The sequence below is a fragment of the Protopterus annectens genome, chromosome 7.part1, assembly GCF_019279795.1.
Source record: "Protopterus annectens isolate FY-2018-M chromosome 7.part1, PAN1.0, whole genome shotgun sequence".
In the NCBI taxonomy this organism is placed as follows: Eukaryota; Metazoa; Chordata; order Ceratodontiformes; family Protopteridae; genus Protopterus; species Protopterus annectens.
In genome coordinates this window covers 526,043,625-526,069,303 of record NC_056740.1, presented here as the reverse complement: position 1 = coordinate 526,069,303, position 25,679 = coordinate 526,043,625, and the positions used below count along the sequence as shown (strand labels likewise).

Genomic DNA, 25,679 nt, shown 5'->3' with positions numbered 1-25,679 from the left:
TCTACTTACAGTAGACACCAGAGTTTAATTCACAGGAAATATTAAAAAATAACACCAATGGAAAGATTCACACAGACACAGATAAACCATGCTTAACTTATCTCACTATATTTTCCTGACTGATCTAAAGAATTACTGCCCCCTAGCTCACTTACTGGAGCAAAGCACGATGAAGTGGGTGAGTGGTCCTTCTTGTCAAGTTTCACAAACAGAATGCCTTAAAACCTCTCCTGCCATAACTGGCAGTTCCTCACTTCATCACATTACCACATATAGCATTCAAGTTTTTTTACATCTGGTAGAGGAATAAAGATAAGATAAAATCAGACAACAGTTAAGAGTTGGTGTATTTAAAAGCACAGGTGTATCATGTATCTTAACATGGATAACCTTCATTGCAGGTTAGTTCAAGCCTGTGAGTGTAACAGTCAATCTTGGGCAATTGTTACTATTAGGAGGGTTACACATCGTTATTAAGCTAATAAGTTAGGGGGGTGTTCTGGGGTGTTTTATTGAGGGTTTTTATTAAAACAAGAGGTCTTATAAGATGTGACATGGGTTCAAATGAATATAACATAACACAACTGTATAAAATATAAACCTGCCAAGCATTATTGTATGCATGCATCACAAAAGCTGAAGCTAGACATTTAAAAATGCTGTTGCATAATAACTTCTTATCATAATGACAGCACTTTCCACATTATCTTTAAATGTTAATGGTCTCACAGGTAAATACAAAAAAGTAAGAGTAGTAAACTATATAAAAATTCAGGGTGCAAATATCTCTGCTACAGGAGACACATTTGGAAAGAACTAAGCATGAGAATTTGATACAGAAGGGATTTGAGAGTGGTTCTACAGAATATCTGGGACAAAGGAAAAAGGAGAGTTCTTATATTAATTGAAGAGGTGCTCCAATAGTGATAAAAGAGGGAAAAAGGGTAATTTATAGTAGATTTGTAGTAGTAAGGGGCTACTGGCAAGGGAGGAGGATTATGATGGCATTTGTTTATTTTCTACCTAAAACTGCTACAGTGGAGCTTTAAGAACTTTCTGGGATAAATAATCAGCTTTCAACAAAAACTTATAGTTGGGGACTAGAATTTGATTTGCAGCAATAAGGATGTCTCTGGGGAGAAGTGGCCTAAACGGGAAAATATAACAAAAAATGGTAGATTGTTTAAAAAAAGTTTATGAAAATATCTGATATGGAAAATGTGAATTCAGTAACGAGTCCGGAGAAAATTTACATAGTATTCCCCTACGTACAAAAACTAAGGTAGGCTAGACAGAAATTGTTTCACAGGAACTTGTGCATTTAATTGAAAGTTTTGATACACATCCTATAACTATTTCAGATCATGTGCTGATAACTAAAATAAAAATGCAAGATAATGAAATAAAATTGAGAAACCAGTGCATTCCCCACCTATCTGATAAAAAAGATATTAAGGAATGGTTAATGCAAATTATTCAGGAGTTATTAGGAAAGATATAAGTTTCTTCAGAAAATATTGCTAGGGAGTGGAATAAAATGGAAGTGGAGTTTAAAATATGGTAGAAATAAAAGAAAAAGAGATGGTTAAATAGTAACACAAATTATTTACAGGGAATGAGAGTCAAAGTATTGGAAAATAGGGGTAATCTTGCAGAACAAGATGAGAAGCAACTGCAGAGTTCTAAAGAGAAAGTAAGGGACTACCACGATAGTATGCATGAGTTTAGAAAGATTGCTGTTAAGTACCTGTTTTTGATGATAACTTCAGACCACAAAAGCTTTTAGCACATTGGCTGAAGAGAAAGTATAAAGGCTTTTTGACAACCTTAGGAAGCATATAACAAACCAAAAATCCTGTAGAAGTATTGTAAGTATTTCAGAAATTTTATGAAAATCTCTATAAAGCAGAGACATGTGGAAATCAAGAAAAAAATACAACTGGAAATTTTTATGGAAAAATTAAATATACCAAAGTTAGAGCTAGCGGAGACTCAGTTTAGTAACCGGAGGAAATGAGATAAAAATGGTGATGTATAACCAATCTACAGGAAAGTCTCTAGGAGAAGATGGCATTCCTGTGGAGTTTGGAAACTAGGACTGAAGAAAGTGATAAAGATCTGGAAGGCTTTGTTTAACAGTATCTTAAAAGGAGAAGTACCAACATCCTCGAAGAAAGCTGTGGTGGCTGTAATACCTAAATAGGGTAAAAAAAATCATCATATCCAGCTTCATGTAGGCCCACTTTGATTCAAAAGCATGATTGTAAAGTGTTTGTTTATAATGGCTAAAGGAATGGTGAAAGTGATGCCAAAATTGATAGATATGGATCAGTGTGTTTTTTGGAGGGAAGGCAAATATTTAACATTAATAGAACAATGATGACCAAGAAGGAAGCAGAATGTAAAGAAAATACCACTGTTGGTGGTGGTTGCTGATGCAGAGAAAATATTAAACAGAGTAGGGCAATGGAAGCATTTGCATTCCCTGATAAAAAGATAAATGTTGATTAGGAGGATATGTGAGGGATCAGAGGTGAAAATTAAAGTTGAGGGGTCCTCTTTGATAAGTTTTGTTTGAGCAGAGGAACCAAGTAGGAGTGTTCTCTTTCCCCTTTATTTGTGTTATATTTAGAACCATTGGCAAAGAAAATAATGGACTCAGAAATTCAAGGATACAATTGGTGTGGTAGTCAAGAAAAGCTGGCTTTATTTGCAGATGATATTATTTTGTACCTGATAAAACCAGAAATGGACATTTCAGTGTATTGGAACATTCTGAGATAATTCAAGTCTTTTCAGGCTATAAAGTTAATTAAGATAGAACAAAGGCTATAGCTGTAAACTATCTACCCACATGCTAATTGCATCAGCAATACCCATATTTATGGGGACATGATAAAATGAAGTACTTAGGAGTATGGATTAAAAAGTATTCTGTTATGGCAGCTAAGGATGTCTGAGAAGAGACTAAACAAAAGATAATACAAAAAAATGAGAAATTGGAAGCTTTCTTTATGGATAGCAAGGTACAAGCAGTGAAAATGTTTTTAGTCCCTTTAGTTTTATACACAGGCCAAGCATATTTTTATCAACCAGAGAAGAAGTTGTGGATAACAATTAATGAAGAGCTGAGGGATTTTATTTGGGAGGTGAAGAAGGCAAGGGTCATGTGGGATGATTGATCCTTCCAAAAGAACGAGGTGGTTTGGAATTACCTGATCTGAAGGGGTATTTCAGAGGTACACAGCTAAGGTTCCTATATGTACCACAAACAGTACACTATAATTCAAAGTGGAAAGGGTTGATAATAAAACAGGGGAAGCTTAAGAAATAAGGTGAGTGTAATTTTGATATGCAAATCCTTAAGGAGAATAACAGTAACCACTCAGAATATTATATTCATAAATTAGCAGAAAGTATTCTAAGAACTAAGCCACCATGGAAATGGAGAAAGGAGATTCTACCAGTAGGGAAGACTGCAATTTGCAGAGAGTAGGCAAGAGCGGCTGGAATTTACTTGAGAAAACTGGCAAAGGAACCATGGTAAAGGGAACAAGTAATTAGAGAGGGAAAGGTAATAGAATGGGAAGAGGCCAAGAATACATTTGTGCTGCAGGCTAAAGATTACCGTCTCTATCAAGAATTGATATCGAAGTATAAGCAAAGAGAAAGGAATAAGGGGATCCTAAGTAAAAGATGATCACTGGTAGAGATTTTAGTGAATCTCGAATAGAAGCTGCTGTTAAAAAGGGTTAACAAAGGGTGTATCAAATATTGCATGATAACTATAGGAATCAATTAGAGGAGGTTAGAAAAGTTTGGGAAATGAGATTGGGTAAGCAATTCACAAATAAACAATTGGAGGACATATGCATGGCTCCCAAATATGCAACAAAGTTTAGAAGATTTAGGGTCTTTGCTTGGAAGTATTTGCAGACTCCAAAGAACTTTTCCTCAGACTGCAAATGTTGAAGGTGTGATGAGGAAGAAAGACGTAATTGGGAACATCTTGTTTGGGAATGTAATGAGCTGGCAGACTTTAAAAATTCCCTGCAGAATACTCTGTCAGAAGCAAATTGGTGTAACTAAGGAAATTATTTTTTTTAGCTGTGATGCAGTTGTGTAGACTTAGTAAGCCCTTGCTGAGTTTAATTCTGATGGTTGCCAGAAATGCATTTTCTACAAAATGTAAATCATATCTAAATCAACTGTACTAGAAATAGTAAATATAACAGCAGAGATAAAAGAACTAGAAGTGGGAGCTTTAGAAAAGTGTAGGAGCAAATTACATATTAAAATGGGAATTTTGAGAACATTGCAAGCACAGTAATATTTTGGAGGAGGAATCTGGTTTAAGGGAAGACAGGAATTGAATAAGGTATGTAATATCTGACTGAGAATGACTGTAGAAAATATTATAAGTGATGTATAATGTTTGCTACTGAAAATATGTCATTATGGTTTGTTTCCAGTTATAAAAATGTATGATTGCCTATGTCACAAGTGATAATTAAATGAAGATGTTTCTTGTTTAAAAAATATGGCAGTATAAGTGAATAGATGGTTGCTTTCACTAGTTAGTAAAGCAAGCTTTTATAGATTGTAATAATTTTCTATGAACAGTAACAGAATACAATTTAGTTTCTCTTGTCTTTGGAGAATTACCAAGTAAGCACGTTCCACTGTGTGTTTAAAAAAACTGTAATGTCATTTGCCAAAGCGTATCACATAGTTGATGCATCTCACAGCTAAGCTACACCATTAATAATATAAACTATTATTAATGCAAGTTTTTTTTATATTTTGCAAGGAGGCACTTCAAGTTGTGGTTTGTGGTGGATTGTATTAGCTTCTTATGTAGTTAGATCATTTGTATGTACTTTCTGAAACCACTACATGACATGTGTAAATGCTTTAGTAACACGCTTCTTATTGTAGTTTATTACTAAAGTATCGAATGGATGGCTTTAGAGAACTTAGAAACCACTATATGACATGTGCATAAATCTCCAAGGGGTTTACATATTCTTACAAACTATTGCTAATTTATTAAAAGGATGCTTTTAGAAAGATTAGAAAAACTTTCAATGGTTGTTGATAATGAAAACACTATTACCAGCCCACTGAACCTTCGTAGACCAATAGCTATGTCAGCTGACTGCAAAACCAAAGTAGTCAGCTTTCTAACAGGAGGAAAGGTTGTTACACACTGTGATCATCTGCTAAAGAGAAGCAAGCTTGTGCCATGCCTGAACAGTCTGAATGTCAATAAACCTCACAAGTGGTCCTGTAAAATTTTTAATATTGTTGAATTTTTATTTTCATATTGAATTTATTCAGTACAGTGTGGCAGCATGTGTGAATTGACTCTAAATTAGGATTGTAAAATAATTGATAACTACCAATGTTAAGTTGTCAATCTCGCCTTCATTCTTGCTTGATGGGTTCGGAGCCGATCCTCGGCTCCGACTCGGCACTTGCTAAGCTCGAGAGTCACTTTTACCAGCTCGAGGCAGCCCCATATCCCATGATGCAAGGCGGTAAGTACCCAGATCTCATTTGCCGCTTCGCTGATGAGGTCCTCCTTTTGCCAGCTCCTGGTAAGTGTTTTATATAATACTATTTTAGCCCCTTTTTCAATTTAAACTTTATATTTAACGTTTTTAGTATATATTAAGCCCCTTTCTGACTGAAAGTTCCCTCACTCCTTAATTTTTTTAGTCAGGCCTTGTCCCCTCCCATCTTCCCCCTTGTTAGGGTGTGTGTGTGTGTGTGTGAGAGGTTAGTTATCAATATTTTTTTTGGGATAACTTGTTCTTTGGGACTGTGTTGTGTGTGTTTTTGCAACTATGTCCAAAGAAAGGGTCTCAGGCTTTAAGAAGTGTGACTCGTGCTGTCAGAAGATGTCTCTGACAGACGGTCACACTTCTTGCTTATACTGCCTGGGACCTCTCCACCTGCAGGACTCCTGTGCGATTTGTCATTCCTTTAGCCAGAGAGTCCTGCAGGAGAGGAGAAATAAATTGATTTTAAGGGGCCTTCTTAAACCGGAGGGCTCTCCGGCTAAGTCGGCTCCGAGCAAGTCTTCCAAGGCCCAGGCTTCTGTGTCTAAGCCTGCGGCCTCGGTTCCGACTCTTTCTGAGTCGAGATCGGCTCCGGCTGGAGCCGATCCTGGTTTAAACCTTCGGCACCGATGACTATCGGTCCCGATACTGGTTCAGTCACATCGGTGTCGGCTCCGACTGGCTCCGACCACCATGTGGCTCAGGCTTCGGTGTCGGCGCCGACCGGCTCCGACACCCTTACCTTTATGTCTGTATCGGCTCCGGGCCGAGCCGATGCATCGAGACCTTCTGTCGGTGCCGAAAGTCTTGGCTCCGACTGCATCTATGGTTTAAATCGGCTCCGATGGTTCCTTCGAGGAAGAGGTCCAGGTCCCCTTCCTTGGATCCGATACTCTCGGCTCCGGCCTCACCTCTCCTCTCGGAACGGAGCCATCGGAGCCGATCATCTAGGTCATCCAGGCTTTCTGACCATGATTTAGAGAGGGTGGTCAGTAGATTATTGAAATCACAGGCACTGGCCCAGATGCTACATAGTCCGTCTTAACAGACGACTATTAGTCCACACCCTCTTGCAGTTCCTCCTTCGACTCTACCTCAGAGTTTGGAGCTGGAGTCTTCGGGAATAGTTTCTGCTATGGCTGAGGGGCAGATACCCCCCTTCTGCTCCCTCAGCATCTACTCTTATCTCCTCTTCGAGACCTTCCTTAGAGGGATCCGGTGGTCTGGCTTCCCTGGTCTCCTCCGAGGGGGTGAGTGGCATCGGACACTTGTCCAACCCAACTCTTCCCTTTGGAGCCTCGGCCTTGGTGAGCTCGGCTCCGACATCTGCCTCGGTGCCTTCCCTTTTGGTGGGCCATGGAGTTCCGGTTTCTTCGGAACGGGTTCTCTCGGACCTCCCTGGGAGGGGAGCCTTCGAGGTGATGAAGAGTGTGCTGGCCACTGGACTCAGCCAGCAGTCTGTTCCCTTAGCTCCTCCCTCTATGGTGCCTGTCGATATCTCTGCCATCTCTCTTGCTCCCGGACCCAGAGATCCTCTGCCTCAGGTTTCCCCACTGGGAAGAACCCCCTCTTCCGAGGATTCTCCTGATCAGTCAGGGGATCCTCCGCGCAAGAGGACTTGTAAGAGGAAACACATAGACTCCCCTGAGTCTATCACTTCAGATACCGACTTAGATGAGTCTGAGGGATCCCCAAGATCCCCCTCTGAGGATGTCTCCTTTTCAGACATCCTAGAACTCCTTAAACAGAGGGGAAACTGGCCCTCTAATAATCCCTCTGAGGATGAGTCGGTATACCTAGAGGCGTTTGGATCTCGGCCCTCCACCTCCTGGGTGTCTCTGCCTTTCGACCCCCTTATGCAGGTTATTGCTCAAAAGGCTTGGGCTGCTCCTGACTCTGTAGAGCCCGTTCCTAGGAGGCCGTCTAAATTTATTACTGCCCCTTCTGATAAGCAATTCCTTACCAAAGGTGTCCCTGCTGATGCCATGGTGGTGGCGGCTGCCACTAAGAAGGAACTTGCAGATCCTTCCGTACCTGTCCATCCTCCTAATAAGGACTCTAGGACCATGGATAGGTATGGTAAGCGGATGTTCTCTTCAGCGACCTTTGCTATGCGCTCGCTGAACTACTTATGTCACTTCACCAGACTCCAAAGGGACATCCTTAAGGAGCTAGGTGAAGTAGTACAGGATCCCACAGCTGCAGGGGCTCAAGAAAAAATTGCTTTGTAGCTAGGAACCCTTAATTCTATTGCTAACTCCTCCATGCGACTGATATCATATGCGGCAGATGGAGCGAGTAGGGCCGCAGGTACAGGTGTGGCTCTTAGACGCCAAGCCTGGATGCGGCTCTGTAATTTTGCAGATCCCTTTAAGGCGTCCTTCACAAACTCTCCCTTTGATGGGTCAGCTTTGTTTGGCCCTCAAGTGAAGGATACATTGACCAGGTCTGAGCAGGACGGCAAGACTCTTTCTGCCGTAGGGGTCCGTTTTTCCACCCCTTCTAGACCTTACCCTAAAGGACAGAAGGGTGGCAAAATGTGGTTCTGCAAATCCCAAGGAGTCACGCCGGATACACGTGGTCAGTTTACCCCTAGAGGCAGAGGGGGTAACAATAACAGACGCCGCTCTAGAGGCAGAGGGGGTCCACAAAACCAGGGAAGCAGAGAGCCTCTCTCTGACAAGCCCTTTCAGCATCCCTGAGATGTTGCCCGACTGTCCATCCTTGGAGGCAGTCGGGGGAAGACTATCGCTGTACCCAGAAGCCTGGCGTTCCCTCACTCAAGACAGATGGGTACAGTCGATCATATCCGAGGGTTACAAAATTCCTTTCGAGGAAAGTCCTTTCTCTCACTCAAATTCCTTCCAGATGTACCACCGGTCTAAGGGAAATTGCAGAGTTAAAAGTATTAAAACTTCTACAAAAAGAGCCATTCAGCCAGTTACAACAGACCATTCAGAGCCGGAATCTACTCAAGGTTCTTTTGGTCCCCAAAAGACGGGAGACTGGAGACCAATGTTGGATCTCAGCAGACTCAACAAGTCTGTGAGAAAGACAAGATTCGAATGGTCACACTTCAGTCAATTCTGCCCTTCCTAGAGAAGGACAACTGGATGTGCTCAATAGATCTTCAGGATGCGTACTATCACATAAAATTCACAGACGCTCCAGAAGGTTTCTCCGCTTCGGCTGGGGTCCAGTCATTTCCAATTCAGAGCCCTGCCCTTTGGTCTCACTACAGCCCCCAGAGTGTTCACCAAATGTATGGCAGTGGTCACGGCTCACCTGAGACGTCAAGGATTCCAGGTGTTTCCGTATCTCGACGACTGGCTCCTTTCAGCCACCACCAGGCATCAACTTCTTCAAGCCAGGGATTACACAATAAATCTTTGCACTCAATTGGGAATTTCGATCAACTATGAAAAATCCTCCTTATTGCCCTGCCAGTCTATTACTTTCATAGGCGCGAACTTAAACACTGTTCGGATGTCAGCTACCCTCACAGACCAAAGAATCTCAGATATACAAAGTCACGTGAGGATCATCCTAGCCAGCAAGAAAGTACAAGCCAGAATGGTTCTAAAGGTGTTGGGCCTCATGGCTGCAGCCATTACCCTTCTTCCCCTGGCCCGCTTCTATATGCGCCTGCTTCAGTGGATGTTGTTCACTCAGTGGTCTTACCAACAACTTCCGATGCGTCACCAAATACTGGTGACACAAATTTGCAGGAATCATCTTTCATGGTGGATTACTTCTCCACAGATTCACCAAGGCAGACCCTTTGTACCCCCAACCTCGGTAGCCACTGTCACTACGGACGCCTCCCTGATCGGGTGGGGGGGTCATTATCAGGGCAGGATGGTTCATGGGACGTGGCAACCGTTCGAATACCACCTGCACATAAATGTCCTGGAGATGAGAGCAGTGCTTTTAACGTTGCAAGCCCTCAACGACTTTCTTCCCTTGGGGACAATTGCAGTCCACACAGACAACATGTCTGTAGTATGGTATATCAACAAGCAGGGCGGAACCAAGTCCTACACCTTGTGTCGAGAAGCTCTCAGACTTTGGCAATGGGCGATCTCCTCTCATCGGTTTCTGGTAGCAACGCATATCCCTGGGAAAACCAACATTTTAGCGGACAGATTGAGCAGAGCTATTCTCATGCCTCATGAGTGGTCTCTCAAACAATCTATAGTGGAGGAGATTTTTCTAGAATGGGGCCGCCCATGTTGCGATCTTTTTGCTACTCCCCAAAACAGCAAATGCCCAGACTTCTTCTCTCTCTTCCCACTGCCAGGCCATCCCCCCCGAGACGCTCTAACCCAGGATTGGCCCCAGGGACTTCTTTATGCCTCTCCTCCTTTTCCACTGATTCCTCAAGTACTCCAGAAAGCCACCGTTTTGAGAGCCAAAATGATTCTCATTGCTCCCTATTGGCCTCGACAAATTTGGTTTCCGTTCCTCCATCATCACCTTTTGGTGCGGCCGTGGCATCTGGACCCAGTGCCAGACCTTCTGATTCACCAATCGGGTCAGCTGCACCGGTCTATCCCTTCTCTCAACCTCACAGCATGGTTGCTCCACTTCCTTCCTTAGCCAGGCTTCCTATGATCTCTAATCCTGTTAGAGACATCATAGTAGCTTCCTTAAAATCCTCTACTAGGAGGATTTATACCAGCAAATGGAAACGTTTTTCTTGTTGGGCAAAAGCTAAAAATATTGATCCCTTTACTGCTCCAGTACAAGCAGTTTTGGATTTCTTAGCGGAAATCTTTCACGCGGGCTCCTCTTCCTCCACGGTCAAAGTTCAGTTGGCTGCTATCTCGAACTTTCATGTCGGGTTCGCAGATCACAACATTATGTCCCACAGGCTTTGTAGAGCCTTCTTTAAAGGAATTTTTCTCCTGAAACCTCCAATCAGGAGTCCTCATCCTCAATGGGACCTAAATTTAGTGCTGACATCCTTGATTCTTCCTCCTTTCGAGCCAGCTGTTTCATGTTCCCTGAAATTTCTTTCATGGAAAACTTTATTCCTGGTGGCTATTACTTCGGCTAGGAGGGTATCTGAACTTCATGCTCTCTCTGTTCGCCCCCCCTATTTAGTCTTCCACAAAGACAGAGTATCATTGAGAACTAATCCGACCTTTTTGCCTAAGGTCGCCTCAAAGAGTAATTTGAATCAGGCTATTGATCTTCCTGTATTTTTCCCAAACTACTCAAACAGATCGGAACAAAAGTTACATTATCTTGATGTTCACCGCCAACTCGGATATTATTTGGACAGAACAAAACAATTCAGGAAATCCGATCAGCTCTTTGTTTCTTATGCTGATAACAAAAAGGCCTTCCTGTCTCAAAAGTGACCTTATCTAGATGGCTTTCTTCTGTCATCTCTGAAATTTATCAGCTCAGGGGAAAACAGCTGTGCTCGAAACCTAAAGCACATTCAACCAGAAGCTTAGCCACTTCCACAGCTTTTCAAGCTAGACTTCCATTAGACACTATTTGTGCAGCAGCCACTTGGGCCACTCCTCATACCTTTGTTTCTCATTACAAATTGGATTTGGCCTCCAGGGACAGAGCCAGTTTTGGCTCTACAGTTCTCAAGAGTCTGTTCCATTGAGCCACCCAGGATAGAGGTGCTAGGACGCGGTCCCATCAAGCAAGAATGAAGGCGAGATTGACAACTTAACATTGAGAAGTTATGTACCTACCATAACGTTCCATGTTAGTTGTCTTCTCGCCTTCTTTCTTGCGACCTCCCTCCTTCCCCCTGGCCTGGACAGACCTTTTCTCTCTACATGGAAGAATGCTTCTTAAGACCATACAGTGCTGGTCCTCCAAAACCATCCTTCAGGCTTTTCTCTCCTCCTTTCTTCCTTTGGGAAGTTTTTTATGCTAGGTGTTATTGCCTATAGACAACAAACGAGATCTGGGTACTTACCGCCTTGCATCATGGGATATGGGGCTGCCTCGAGCTGGTAAAAGTGACTCTCGAGCTTAGCAAGTGCCGAGTCGGAGCCGAGGATCGGCTCCGAACCCATCAAGCAAGAAAGAAGGCGAGAGAAGACAACTAACATGGAACGTTATGGTAGGTACATAACTTCTCATTTCCTTCTGTTGGACAGCTAAACAGTCTTCCTGTTTGTGGGCAGCAGACATAACCCTGTATTTTAAAGCAATTAGTGCTTAAGGCAGGATGCTGTATTGACTTTTAACCATTCTGTGTATGCTTGTGAGCTCAGCACAGCATCTTGCCTCAAGTTTTGATTGTTTCAGAATCCAAGCTAATAATTCCGCCCTTTGTCAGAGGTTACTTCATTGACAGCACTTTGCTTGGGCTGGGGTGGTCTAGAAAATAGCAGAATTTAGTACTGTGAAGATATGCAGACATATTTTATATAATCTGGACGTAAATCATATTGGACTGCATTGTGTAACTTAACAAAAACTGTGAATTGAATCTGTTTTGACTGAATGCATTATGTTCATTAATCTTCTTTTGCAGTAGATTGTGGTCACTAATCTCTCTCTGGTTTCTTCTAGGTTAATTTCCCACCATTTTTATTTGAAGTCTTTCTGTGTGCTCCCATAGATGATACAAAAAGCAGTGCAAAAGTTGGAAATGGTGTAGTTGTTTTCACATTGTATAAGAAAGAGTTGGAACTCTGGAAGAGTCTTTCATTAACTGATGGTAAGACTATCTTAAATTTTCTAAGCTGTTTTCCCCTGTATCTTTTGTCATCATGCCATATATACTGAACTAAATCTTTCTCAGTAATACAGTAGCTTAGAGCATTCCTCATTGCAGATAATACGTATTAATTATAGCATTTGTAAAATGCTGTTTCAATCAATCTACTGGATTGAAAACAATGTTGTTGGGCAGAAAGTACTACCCTTAGACTTTGATGTAGACTACTTTAATAACAGTTTTCTCTCTGTTCTAAATAACCACGCCTCACCCAGTAGAAAACATATTAGAAACACCACATCCCCATGGCTAACACACACACACACACACACACACACACACACACACACACACACAATAAAGAAATAATGAAAAATTGAGACAAAGCTTGGAAAGTCTGGTAAATCAACAAATTCATCAATAATAGCCAAAAGTTCAAAAAACTTTGTAACCCTGCCAAAAAGGAAACAAGTGCTGATAAAAAAGAATGTTAAGTTGTCTATCTCGCCTTCGTTCTTGCTGGTTGGGATTGGAGCCGATCCTCGGCTCCGACTCGGCCATCTTCCATAGCTCGAGAGCTGTTTACTGGCTCAAGGCTACCCCTTATCCCATTATGCCTAGCGCTAGCTACCCAGATCTCATTTGCCGCTTCAGCTGTGAGGTGTCGTTCTTACTGGCTCAGGATCGTATATGTTTCTTATTCAACTATTTCTTGTCAAATTAGTCTTTTTTTTCTGGGATTTTTATTGTTTAAATTTGTAGAGTGTAACTTTGTGTTAGTTTAGTCTATTGGTAATCCTTCCCTTAGAACTCATTTAAATTAGAGAGTTCTCCCCCTCCCCCACTCCCTATCCCTTCTTGTAGGTTACAGTTAGTTTAATCTTTTCTTTTCTTATTGTTAGGTAGCCGTTTCAGTTAGATATAAAAAAAGAAAAAAAAAAAAAAAACAATCTTTAGCTGTAGTTTACTGTGTGTTTTTTGCCTTTTGTTATTAGTGTTGTGGTATTCTGTTATCACCGTTCGGCCTTTTGGTCAAAAATCAATGTAGTGTCTTACATATTTTGTGGGTATGTCTAAAGAATCCAAAGTGTCTGGATTCAAGAAGTGTGACTCATGCTGTCAGAAAATGTCTCTGACAGATGGTCACACTTGCTGCGTCTATTGTTTAGGTGCAGTGCACCTGCAGGACTCTTGTTCCATATGCCATGCATTCAGCCCAAGAGTTCTGCAGGAGCGCAAGAATAAACTTATTCTGAGGGGTCTTCTCAAGCCCCAGGATTCACCGGCCAAGGCTCAGCCTGTGAAATCCCCAAAACCGACCAAATCATCGGAGCCATCATTGGTTCAAACTTTACCGACTACTTCAGTTCCGGTAGGAACCGAGGAGACTATCTCCCTGTCAGCTCCATCAGTGTCTTCGGAGCCATCGCGGAGCCACAAGAGGCTGAGATCCCCTTCTTTGGAATCCATACATTCGGCTCCTCGGTCTCCCTTGCTGCAAAGTGAGTGCAGTCACAGATCCTCCCACTCGCCTCGGTCCTCTAGGTTCTCGGATCACGACATGGAGAGAGTGGTCAGTAGGTTACTGAAGTCGCAGGCACTTGCCAAGATGTTGTCCAGCCCTCCTCAACAGGTGTCTGCTCTGTCCACTTCTATCGATATTCCTCCTCTGACTCCATTGAGCTCTGAGCCGGAGTTCATTGGGGTTCGAGTCGTGGAACCGTCTTCTCCGATAACTATCCCTCCTTCGGTTCTGTCGTCGGCTCCGATTCCCTCGATGGTGCCGTCCATCAAGGGATGTGGGTGCCGAGGCTCCCTCGTCAGCTCCGAGGGGGCGAATGGCATCGGACCCTTGTCCGACCCCATTCTCCCTCTCGGAGCTTTGGCGCAGGTGAGCTCTGCTCCTACATCGGCCTCGGAGCCATCTCCCTCGGTGCGGAGAACGATTCTGATTTCCTCTGAACCGGAGCCTTCCCTGCATCGTGGCAGGGATGCCTTCGATGTCATGAGAAGTGTTCTGGCCACTGAGTCAGCTCTTCTTTCAACCCCATCGGCTCTGTCCCCTGTAGTGCCTGTGTTAACCTCTGTTCCTCCTCCAGACCCCAAGCGTGGGGAACCGGCGCTCCAGGGCACCCCATTGGGTGCATCCTCTTCTTCCGAGACCTCCCCTGGTCATTCAGAGGAACCCCCTTGGAAGAAGAAGTGCAAGAGGAAGCACATTGACTCCCCCGAGTCTGTCACTTCTGATACAGACTTAGATGAATCGGAAGGGTCCCCGAGATCCCCCTCTGAAGATGTTTCCTTCTCCGACATCCTAGAAATGCTTAAGTAAAGGGGGAACTGGACTCCCCTAGCCCCTACCGAGGATGAGTCTGTATTCCTGGATGCCTTCGGTTTCCGATCTTCCACCTCCTGGGTTTCTCCGCCTTTCGATCCACTCATGTCAGTGGTGGCTCGAAAGGCTTGGTCAGCTCCAGATACAGTGGAACCAGCACCGACGAGACCCGGCAAGTTTATCACTGCACCCATTGATAAGCAGTTCCTTACTAAAGGTGTTCCTGTGGATGCCATGGTGGTAGCAGCAGCCACTAAGAAAGAGTTAGCGGAAACTTCTTCATCTGTCCATCCTCCTAACAAGGAGTCCAGGACTATGGATAGATATGGGAAGCGAATGTTTGCTTAAGCGACCTTTTCTATGAGGTCACTGAATTACCTATGCCATTTTACCTGGCTTCAGAGGGATCTCCTTAAAGAGCTTGGAGATACCCTTCAAGATCCATCAGCTGAAGGGGCTCAAGCTAAAGTAGCTTCTCAGCTGGTGACCCTTGATTCTGTAGTCAACTCCTCCATGAGGCTCATTTCTTATGCAGCCGATGGTGCGAGTAGAGCCGCAGGTACAGGCCGTGGCCCTTAGGAGACATGCATGGATGCGGTTGTGTAATTTTGCAGAACCCTTTAGAGCGTCATTCACCAACACCCCCTTTGATGGTTCCTTTCTCTTTGGACCACAGGTGAAAGACACTCTGACTAGGTGTGAACAAGAAGGCAAGACTCTCTCTGCCAAGGGATCCATTTTTCTACTCCTTCCAGACCATACCCCAAGGGTCAGAAGAGTGGTAAAATGTGGTTTTGAAAATCCTAGGGAGCCTCGCCTGACGCACGTAGCAATTTTTCCTCCAGGGGCACAGGAGGAAACAACAACAGACACCGCCCTCATGGCAGAGGGGGTCCGCAGAACCAGGGCAGCAGAGAATCCTTCTCTGAGAAAGCCCTTCCAGCATCCCTGAAGGGTTGCCCGGCTGCCCGCCTCTGGAGGCAGTCGGGGGAAGACTTTCTCTCTACCCAAACCCTGGCAAAATTTAACCCAAGATAAATGGGTACAGTCAATCATATCCGGAGGTTACAAAATTCCCTTCTCTCAACCCCCCTTACCATCAAGCAAATCCATTCCAGATGTTCCACCCAATCTGAGGGACCAAGCAGTCATAGAAGTTTCAAGACTGCTAGAAAAAGAGTCATCCAGGAAGTCCCGGCAGACCAACACGGATCCGGAACTTACTCAAGGTTCTTTTTGGTACCAAAAAAGACAGGGGACTGGAGACCAATTCTGGATCTCGGCAGACTAAACAAGTCTGTTCAAAGAACAAAGTTTCAGATGGTCACGCTACAGTCCATTCTACCCTTTCTGGGTCAGGACAATTGGATGCGCTCCATAGATCTTCAGGATGCGTACTACCACATCAAAATGGACAGGCGCTCCAGGAGATTCCTTCGCTTCTGGCTGGGAGCCAGTCATTACCAGTTCAGAGCTCTGCCCTTTGGTCCCACCACAGCCCCCAGGGTGTTCAAATGTATGGCAGTGGTCACGGCTCACCTGAGACGTTGAGGATTCCAGGTGTTTCCATATCTAGATGACTGGCTCCTTACTGCTACTACCAAGCATCACCTTCTACAAGCCAGGGACTACACAATCACAATTTGCTCCCAGCTAGGCATTACAATAAACTTCGAAAAATCTGCCTTGTTGCCCTGTCAATCTATTACCTATATAGGAGCAGACTTAGACACAAGGAGTATGTCCGCAAGGCTACCGCCAAACAGAATGACCACAATTTGACAGCAAGTACAAATTCTAATGCAGTGCAAAAGTTTCCAAGTCAGGTTGGTTCTTCAAACTCTGGGTTCCATGGCAGCGGCAATTCTTCTAGTCCCTCTGGCCCGCTTTCACATGAGAATTCTTCAGTGGCTTCTGTTCACACACTGGTCTTTTCAACAGCTGCCCATGTCTCACATGATCATGATTACAGAAACATGCAAAAGGCACCTTTTCTGGTGGATGGTCTCTCCACTAGTCTCTCAGTGCAGACCATTCATTCAGCCCCCTCCGGTTGCCACAGTGACCACAGATGCCTCCCTGATAGGGTGGGGAGGCATTATCAGGGCAGGACAGTCCAAGGCACTTGGCAGCCTCACGAGTACCATCTGCACATAAACGTCCTAGAAATGAGAGCCGTGCTCCAAGCATTGCAAGCTCTTCAGGAATCTCTCCCTTCTGGGACCATTGCAATTCAAACGGACATGTCAGTGGTTTGGTACATCAATAAACAGGGCGGAACCAGGTCCTACCCCCTATGTCGAGAAGCACTCAGACTTGGCAGTGGGCGATCTCCTCCCAACAATTTCTGATTGCGACGCACATCCCTGGAAGGTCCAACGTCGTAGCGGACAGGCTCAGCAGAGCTATTCTCATGCCTCACGTGTGGTCTCTGAATCAGGGAGTTGCGAATCTTATCTTTCGCAAATGGGGACAGCCTTGCTGCGATCTTTTCGCCACCCCTTTCAACAGCAAATGCAGCAACTATTTCTCCCTTCTTCCGCTTCCAGGTCACACACCCAGAGACGCTCTAGTCCATGTTTGGCCTCAGGGACTTCTTTATGCCTTCCCTCCTTTTCCCCTGATACTGAAACTCATACAGAAAGCAATATCGTTGGGTTGCAAAATGATCCTCATTGCCCCCTACTGGCCTCGACAGATATGGTTTCCATTCCTGCACCATTACCTTCTCGATCAACCCTGGACTCTGGGCCCGATTCCAGACTTGCTGATTCATCAATCAGGCGGGCTGCATCAATCCCTCCAAACACTCCAGCTCACAGCTTGGTTGCTCCACTTCCGACTGTAGCCAGGCTTACCAACATTTCCCCGGCCGTACGTGAAATTATTGTGTCCTTGCACAAGTCGGCCACTAGAAGGACTTATGCTAGCAAATGGAAACATTTTTCTTGTTGGGCAGAGGCTAGGAACATAGATCCCCTTTCAGCCCCAGTCCACGAAATCCTGGAGTTCCTAGCAGAACTTTTTCATTCTGGGTCCGCTTCTGTTACAATCGGGGTTCAATTAGCGGCCATTTCAAACTTTCATGTTGGTTTCTCTAATGCAAACATCATGTCTCATAAGCTATGTAAAGCTTTCCTAAGAGGGACTACTCTCCTTAGACCCCCAGTGAGAGATCCCCCTCCTCCTTGGGACCTAAATTTGGTACTAACCTCTGTAATTTTGCCCCCTTTTGAACCTGCAGTGTCCTGCTTCATTAAGTTTCTATCTTGGAAAACTCTCTTTCTGGTAGCTATTACTTCAGCCAGACGCATCTCTGAACTTCAGGCACTATGTGTCCATCCTCCATACTTAGTTTTTCATAAGGACAGGGTAGCTCTGAGGACTAATCCCTCTCCTTCCGAAACGCTGCTCAGAAAATAATTTAAACCAATCTTTAGACCTTCCCATGTTTTTTCCCAACTACACCAACAAGGCAGAATACAAATTACATCAATTAGATGTTCATAGACAACTGCGTTTTTACCTGCATAGGATGAAGGACATAAGGAAATCGGACCAACTATTCCTTTCCTATGCTCTGGGCAAACAAGGTCATCCAGTCTCCAAACTGACCTTGTCCAGATGGTTGTCTCACATTATTACTTTCATTTATCAATTGAGAAACAAAGAGTTGCCTATCAAACCAAAAGGCCAGGGCTTTTGTCACCTCTGTAGCCTTTCAGTCTAGGATGCCCATGGATTCTATCTGTGCAGCCATTACGTGGGCAAATCCTCATACCTTTATTTCTCATTACAAGCTAGATATGGTCTCCAGGAGCAGAGCTGACTTTGGTTCCACTGTTCTGAAGAGTCTGTTCCAATGAGCCGCCCAGGATTGTAGGTGCTAGGGACGCTGTCCCAACCAGCAAGAACGAAGGCGAGATAGACAACTTAACATAAAGAAGTTATGTACCTACCATATAACGTTCCATGTTAGTTGTCTTCATCTCGCCTTCTTTCTTGCGTCCCACCCTCCGTCCCCCTGTCCTATTGGATCGAGAAGAGTTTTGGTTTCACTGGCTGAGTGTTCTCTGGTTTGTTTCCTCTTCTGACTTAGAGAGTATGACAGGTATGCTCAACCTGTCTGTTTAGATAGGTTGATTCTCTGGCTATGTCTGGGGTTAGCTATTACAAATGAGATCTGGGTAGCTAGCGCAAGGCATCACGGGATAAAGGGGTAGCCTCAAGCCAGTAAACAGCTCTCAAGCTGTAGAAGATGGCCGAGTCGGAGCAGAGGATCGGCTACGATCCCAACCAGCAAGGAAGAAGGCGAGATGAAGACCACTAACATGGAATGTTATGGTAGGTACATAACTTTTTTTTCTACCTCAATCTACAAAATCTCTAATCCAAAAACCCATTCAAGTTCTGGTCGACCATTAATAATTTCCAAAAGCCAGATCAACCCACACAACCAAGTCTGTTACCAAACAAGACAGACAACAATGTTACCAACAAATTCAATGACTACTTCATTAATGTAGTAAAATCCCTAAGAAAGAACAACCCTCAAACATCCCACCTACCCCACACCCATACACAAGACAGTGCCTATCCTTTCAATCTAAAGCTTATTCCAACCAGCAATATTAGAAGACTGCTTTCTAAGCTTAAACCCACCACCCTAGTAGCAGATGACCTCCAAAAAACCTATCAGAGGCTGCTGAAATTCTGGCGTACCCTGTAATTATAGTCCTTAACTGATCTCTAAATGAATAAGATGTTCCAGCTTCATGGAAACAATCCATAATCTTAGTCAGCCACAAAGGCAGCTGCTCTTATGAAATGCCAAAACTACAGACCCATCACTATCCTTCCTCTGCTCTCCAAAATCCTTGAAATATATGTCCACTCTTAACTTCTTCCTTACCTAGTAGACAATAACTTGCTGTCTCTCACACAATACAGTTTTTCCCATTTCATTAGCACAAGCTGTGCACTCTTGTATTTCCTAAACTCTGTTAATTACCATAGAAATGAAAACAAGCTTGTATCCTCTGTATTTATAGATGTTTCCAAAGCTTTTGACACTGTCCCCCATCAAAACCTTCTCCACATCTTGTCCACTCTTGGACACTCACATTCTGCAATTATCTATTTCAGCAGCTACCTCAGCAGTAGAACCCAGTGTGTCAAGTGTCAATCAGCTATCTCATCTTAGCAATCAGTCACAGATGGAGTTCCTCATGGTTCATTCCTAAGCTCTTTGCTCTTTAATATATTCATAACCAACATTCAGACAGTATCCTATCCCTCCACACTTGTCCAATATGTCAGTGACTCAACATTCCTCTGCTCAGGTACAACTCTCCACAAACCACAATCCCTTACTCAACAATCTTCATGAACATAGAAAACTGTCAAATTCTCTCAACAATTCACAACTATTACTAAATGCAAAAAAAAAAAAATTAATGCTTTCTCCATTTGTGCATTTAGCCAAAATGGCTGAACCCCTGAAAATCACTTCCCCTTATAGATACCGTCTCCATCACAAAACTACTGGGTGTCACAACTGATCATTAAATTAACATTTGATGCTTGTATTCACAATGCTTAAAAAAAAAAAAAAAAACGAAAACTAGGCACCTTATATAGAACAGACAACTACTCTGACCAAACACGCAAAGCTACCTCTGTAGCTTATCTTCTGCCAAACCCATTATATGCAGCACCTGTATTCACTTAATCCAGTCCATAAACTAGTTGAACTGTTACGATGCAATAACAAAATAGCCAAGTTCGCAGCACATCTTCCCAATCAAACACCTCATTGCTTCACCCTCCAAAAACTAATATGGTTGATTCTCCCTAGCCAACACAGTACCCTCCAACAAGCACAACACTGTCCATCTATTCAAACTTTGCTAGCATGGTACACTGCTTCTTGATCCTTAAGATCTGAGACATCAGGACTAGTGTCAATCACCAGAGCTCTCTATTCACATTGCTCTGCAGTTAACTCCTGTAATGTAGCAAAAAGTGGTAATTCCCTACCTAAAGAAACCAGGCAAACAACATCCTAATCAAACTTAAAGTAGAAAGCAAATTCCTTGTCTGTTTGCACTGTAGCTACAAGGCCTCCCTAGCTCCACAAGCCAGGAAATCAACCCCCTACAACAAACCACCATAATTCCCCAGATGAACTCTACTACTTTTCCCATCATGTAACTCTCCTTCTAAAAACTCTCATTCTTCCTGTTATGCTTAACTACTTTCACTTCATGTAACTTGCCTTCCTTTTCCTGATGACCTAATCATTTCATGCTTAAACCTATATCAACTATTTCTACAATGTCCTGAGAAATCTAACAATGTCTAAACATTAAACTTACAATTTGTGAGTATATGATCTGCAAATTCTGTATTACTGTACCAAATCTAAATGAATGATCATTGTGATGTTAATGTTTTATCCTATAACTAACTATATATGTTTAGCAGTAACAGTATTGTTTAATGCATGTTTCAAATACCTCCATGTAAACTGAAGCTTTTCTCCCTGGACCTCCACTGAAAAGGGTTTGTGACAACCCAGCTGGACTGTCCCAGAAAACAAAATGTAAATAAAATAAAAATAGATAAGTAAATAAATCATCACTGTGTATCCCTCTGAGCCTCACCAGTCTAATAATTTAGCTTGAAGATTAAATGTCATCAGCTTTCCGATAGCCGTTTTGAATTTCCAGTCCTCAGATCTCTAGGCTTATTTTTGTTGTGATACAGATGAGGATGGTCTGTTTTGTAAGGTTCTGAAAAGCTTTCTGGTACTTTAATTTCATGAACCTTCCTTGAAAATCTGGAGTGATTTACCTTGTGTATATAAGGTACATGCGCAAAAAATGTACAGCAAAACCGTCTGAAAAGGTATTTCACTAAGTAAAATATGTATCAATCATATATATAACTGTGCTAATTATAAAAAAAAAGTATATATACACACGCACAAACATATACATATATTTGTGTGTGTGTATGTATGTATGTGTGTGTGTGTGTGTGTGTGTGTGTATATATATATATATATATATATATATATATATATATATATATATATATATGTATATATGTATATATATATATATATATATATATAAACTGACATCTGTTGTGTAACATCACCGTAAGTCTACATATTTTAGTTAACATAAATGTAAAATTTGGAGAAAGATCCATGATCTGAAGTAGCTAACTTCATTTGATCAGCAACCTATGGGTATCAGATCCGATTCGGATCCGAGCCGGCAGCTTTCGTAGCTAAAGATCCGAGCTCCAAGCTCCTCCCCCTACCCATAATGCCCTGCCACCTCCCTCTAACCCTCAGATCTCATTTGCCGTGGCTTCTGTAAGCTTCTTAGAACAAGCTCCGAGCGTGGTATTGTGAGTTAAGGCTTTATATATAATTTTTTTCTGTCAGAATTTCTATATCTTTGTGTGTGTGAGATTCCCTTCTAACTCCCTTAGTTTTTTTGTGGGTAGTTTTAAAAAATTCTTAGTTAGTTAAAGTTTATTCCCCTCCCCCCTCTGTGTGTGAAGGTGTGTGGGCCTGTTCTCTTTTTTCTTTCTCTAATATGTCTGAAGGCCCAAAAGCTGTGTTTTCTAAATGCTCCGAGTGTGGCCATAAGCTGTCCCCAGCAGATGGCCACACTTGGTGCATTATTTACCTGGGTGCTGATCACCTTTCTTCGGGCTGCACTATTTGTGCAGCCTTCAACCCCAGGGCTTTGAGGGATAGGAGGACGAAGCTAATCCTTGCGGGCCTTTTGCCCCCTGATTCCACTTTGTCCTCCTCCTCCTCTGCGGCTGCTCCACCTACCGCGTCCGATCCCCTGGCCGGGACTCAACCTCGCTCTTTGGCCCAGGAGGAAAGGGACGGCAAAAAGAAAGACAAGAAGGACAGGGAGTGGGAAAAAGGCACCGTAGCCACAAGAGGCGGTCCGAGTCAGCTCCATCGACCCCGCCGTCCAAGCAGCTTGCCTCTCCCCTTAAGGTCTCTGGGCCTTCCCCCTCCCGGCTTTGTTCTCCATGTTTCTCCCCGGAGCCGGAGGAGGAGACCTGGTCACCTTCGAGGTCATCTAGGCGGCCTCGTCCAGGTCAACGAGGAGTTTATCCGATGCAGACATGGACCGGATGATGCGTCGATTTCTTCAGGCCCAGCTGAAGATGGGAGTGCTCTTGCCCCCCCCCCTGGAGGGGGGGGGCTCGACCCCCTTTTTCGCCCTCATTGCTCCTTCTCCGACCCGCTATCAGGGTTCAGAGCTGTCGGATCCAACTAGCTTCGGAGCCGCCGTGGTGTCGGCGCCGGCAGTGTTTCCTACTTCAGCGCCGACTGTACCCTCGAGTCTGTCGGATCCGTTTTTGGATCAGAGCTCTCGGGGCCGTGAGTTGAGCATTGGATCCAGAGGGGTTAGTGGACCTTCGGCTCGGTTGAGGTCGGAGCGCATTACTGTTTCAGATCTGATCGGATCATCTCCGGCGCCGATCCGCACGCTGGATCCGAGGGGAGTGCTTTTGGATCCTAGGGAAAGCAGTTCACCCTCTGCATTCGACATCATGGAGAGGGTTCTCTCGAGGGATTCGAGGCCCCAGGCTCTTGCTACAGATCCACCCGCCATTCCCTCTCAGATGGATCTGTCTTCCATCATCTAGCCCCAGGGACATCCCAGATGGTTCCCATAGAGGAACAGGACATTGTTGGTGAGGCCTCTTCGGACAGCTCCTCCGAGGAGGTCCCTCACAAACGAAAGTGCAAGAGGAGGCACTTGGACTCACCTGAGTCCCTCACAGAAGACACGGACTTAGAGGAAGGGGAAGGTTCCCCAAGGTCACCCCCTGAAGACGTCTTCTTTGGAGACATTATGGAAATGTTGCACATTAGAGGGGGATGGTCTGCCCAAAAACCTTCCTCGGATGAGTCTATGTTTCTGGAGGCGTTTGATGCAGGCTCATCTACCTCTTGGGTGTCCCCTGCTGTTGACCCCCTGGTGGACATCATAACTACCAGGGCATGGAAGGAGCCAGACACTGTCGAGCCAATACCCAAGTGACTGGACAGGATACTCAGCCCCCCCCCCCATGGACAGGACAGTTTGGAGCAAGGGTACCCCAGTGGATGCCATGGTGGTGGCGGCTGCCACTAAAAAGGAATTAGCACAGGAGAGTTCCTCGGTACATCCTCCAGACAAGGAGTCTCGGATGATGGACTGCCTCAGAAAGCAGATGTTCACTTCAGTGACCTTCTCTGTAAGGTCACTGAACTATATGGCACATGTAATTTGGCTCCAGCGGGACCTGATCAAAGAGTACGCTGGATCACCCCCAGAGTCAATGTCGGCCGAGGACAAACGGACCTTCTCTGCTTGAATGGCCACTCTCAAGTCGATTACTAACACATCTATGCGGCTTCTCTCCCATGCCACAGAGGGAGCGGCTAGAGCCAGCGGAACAGGCATTGTTTTACGTATACAGGCCTGGCTCCATCTCCGCGACTTTGCGGAACCCTTCAAGGCGTCCTTCTCGAACGCTCCTTTTGACGGTTCTACACTTTTCGGCAAAACCGTCCGTGATACGCTTCTCCAGAGCAAGAAAGATGGGAAGACGTTGTCAGCCGTCGAGATCCGCTTCTCTGCTCCTCAGAGGTCCTACTCCAGGAACCAAAGAGGACAAAAGAAGATGTGGTTCCGGAAAGCTCAACAATCCTGTTTCTCTCCAGATCCTTCATCCTTCAGAGGCAGAGGAGGACAGAGTGAACGCTGGCCCAGAGGCAGAGGGGGGTCGAAGAATTTCGGGTCGAGGGAACCTTTGTCCGATCGACCTGCGCAGCAACCCTGAGGGGTTGCCCGATTGCTCCTGTCTGGAGGCAGTCGCGGGGCGCTTCTCGGAGCACCTAGCAAATTGGGAGTCCATTACAACAGATCGCTGGGTGCTCCAAATTATATCCAGAGGCTATTCTATCCCATTCCTAATGTAGCCTCCCCGATGTTCCACCCAATCAGAGGGAGGTAGCAGCCTTCAAAATACGAGAGCTGCTAAGAAGGAGCCATCCAGCACGTCCCCCTTGGGCAATCCAGATCAGGCTTTTACTCCAGGTTCTTTTTGGTGCCAAAAAAGACAGGGGACTTACGACCAATTCTCGACCTGTCCACACTGAACTGAACCTGTCAGTCGCCAAAGAAAAGTTTTGGATGGTCACCATTCACTCCATTCTCCCACTTTTACAGGAGAACAACTGGATGTTTTCGATGGACCTCAAGGATGCGCACTACCCCATTCTAATGGACAGGCAATCCAGGAGGTTTCTCCGCTTTCGGCTGGGAGCCAGCCATTATCAGTTCAGGGTCCTACCCTTCGGTCTCACCACAGCCCCCAGGGTGTTCACCAAGGTCATGGAAGTTGTAGGGGCCCACCTAAGACTTCAGGGAATACAGGTCTTTCCTTACCTGGACGACTGGCACTTAACCGCCCTCACCAGGCATCTATTATGTTCAGGCAGGGACTACTTCTTACATCTAGCCCGCCATCTAGGGATCACGATCAACCACAAGAAATCCTCCCTTCAACCTTCAGCTAGGAGGATATCGGAGCTTCACGTTCTTTGCAGTAAGCCTCCATACATCATCTTTCATAAAGACAGGGTTTCCATCAGGACTAATCCCTCCTTTCTGCCTAAAGTGGCTTCAGAAGCCAATATCAACCAGTCCATCAATCTACCTGTCTTCTTTCCTAAGTATCAAAACAAAGGAGAGTATAGACTTCATTGTCTGGATGTTCATAGACAGTTACGATTTTACTTAAACAGAATAGTCGATCTTCGAAAATCAGATCACCTTTTTGTGTCATTTGCTAAATCCTGTCTAGGTAAACCAGTGGCTAAAGTAACCTTAGCTAGATGGATTTCCCAATGCATCCTTCTCGCATACAAAAGCTCTGGTTGACCTGAGCCCCTGAGGGTACGAGCCCATTCTACCTGATCTATGGCTACTTCTTCTGCTTTCTAGTCAAGGGTTTCTTTGGATGACATTTGCTTAGCAGCTACTTATGC

General features: G+C 44.4%; 1 protein-coding gene across 2 annotated transcripts in view; it reads left to right on the top strand.

Annotated features, from left to right (window-relative positions):
* DNAAF4 (dynein axonemal assembly factor 4) overlaps positions 1-25,679 on the top strand; it is a 1,080,792-nt gene that overhangs the window by 36,444 nt on the left and 1,018,669 nt on the right. For both annotated transcript variants that reach the window (XM_044078961.1, XM_044078960.1), the window contains exon 2: positions 12,114-12,261. In XM_044078961.1, coding sequence (XP_043934896.1) covers positions 12,114-12,261 — 148 coding nt within the window. The remainder of the gene's footprint in view (positions 1-12,113; positions 12,262-25,679) is intronic.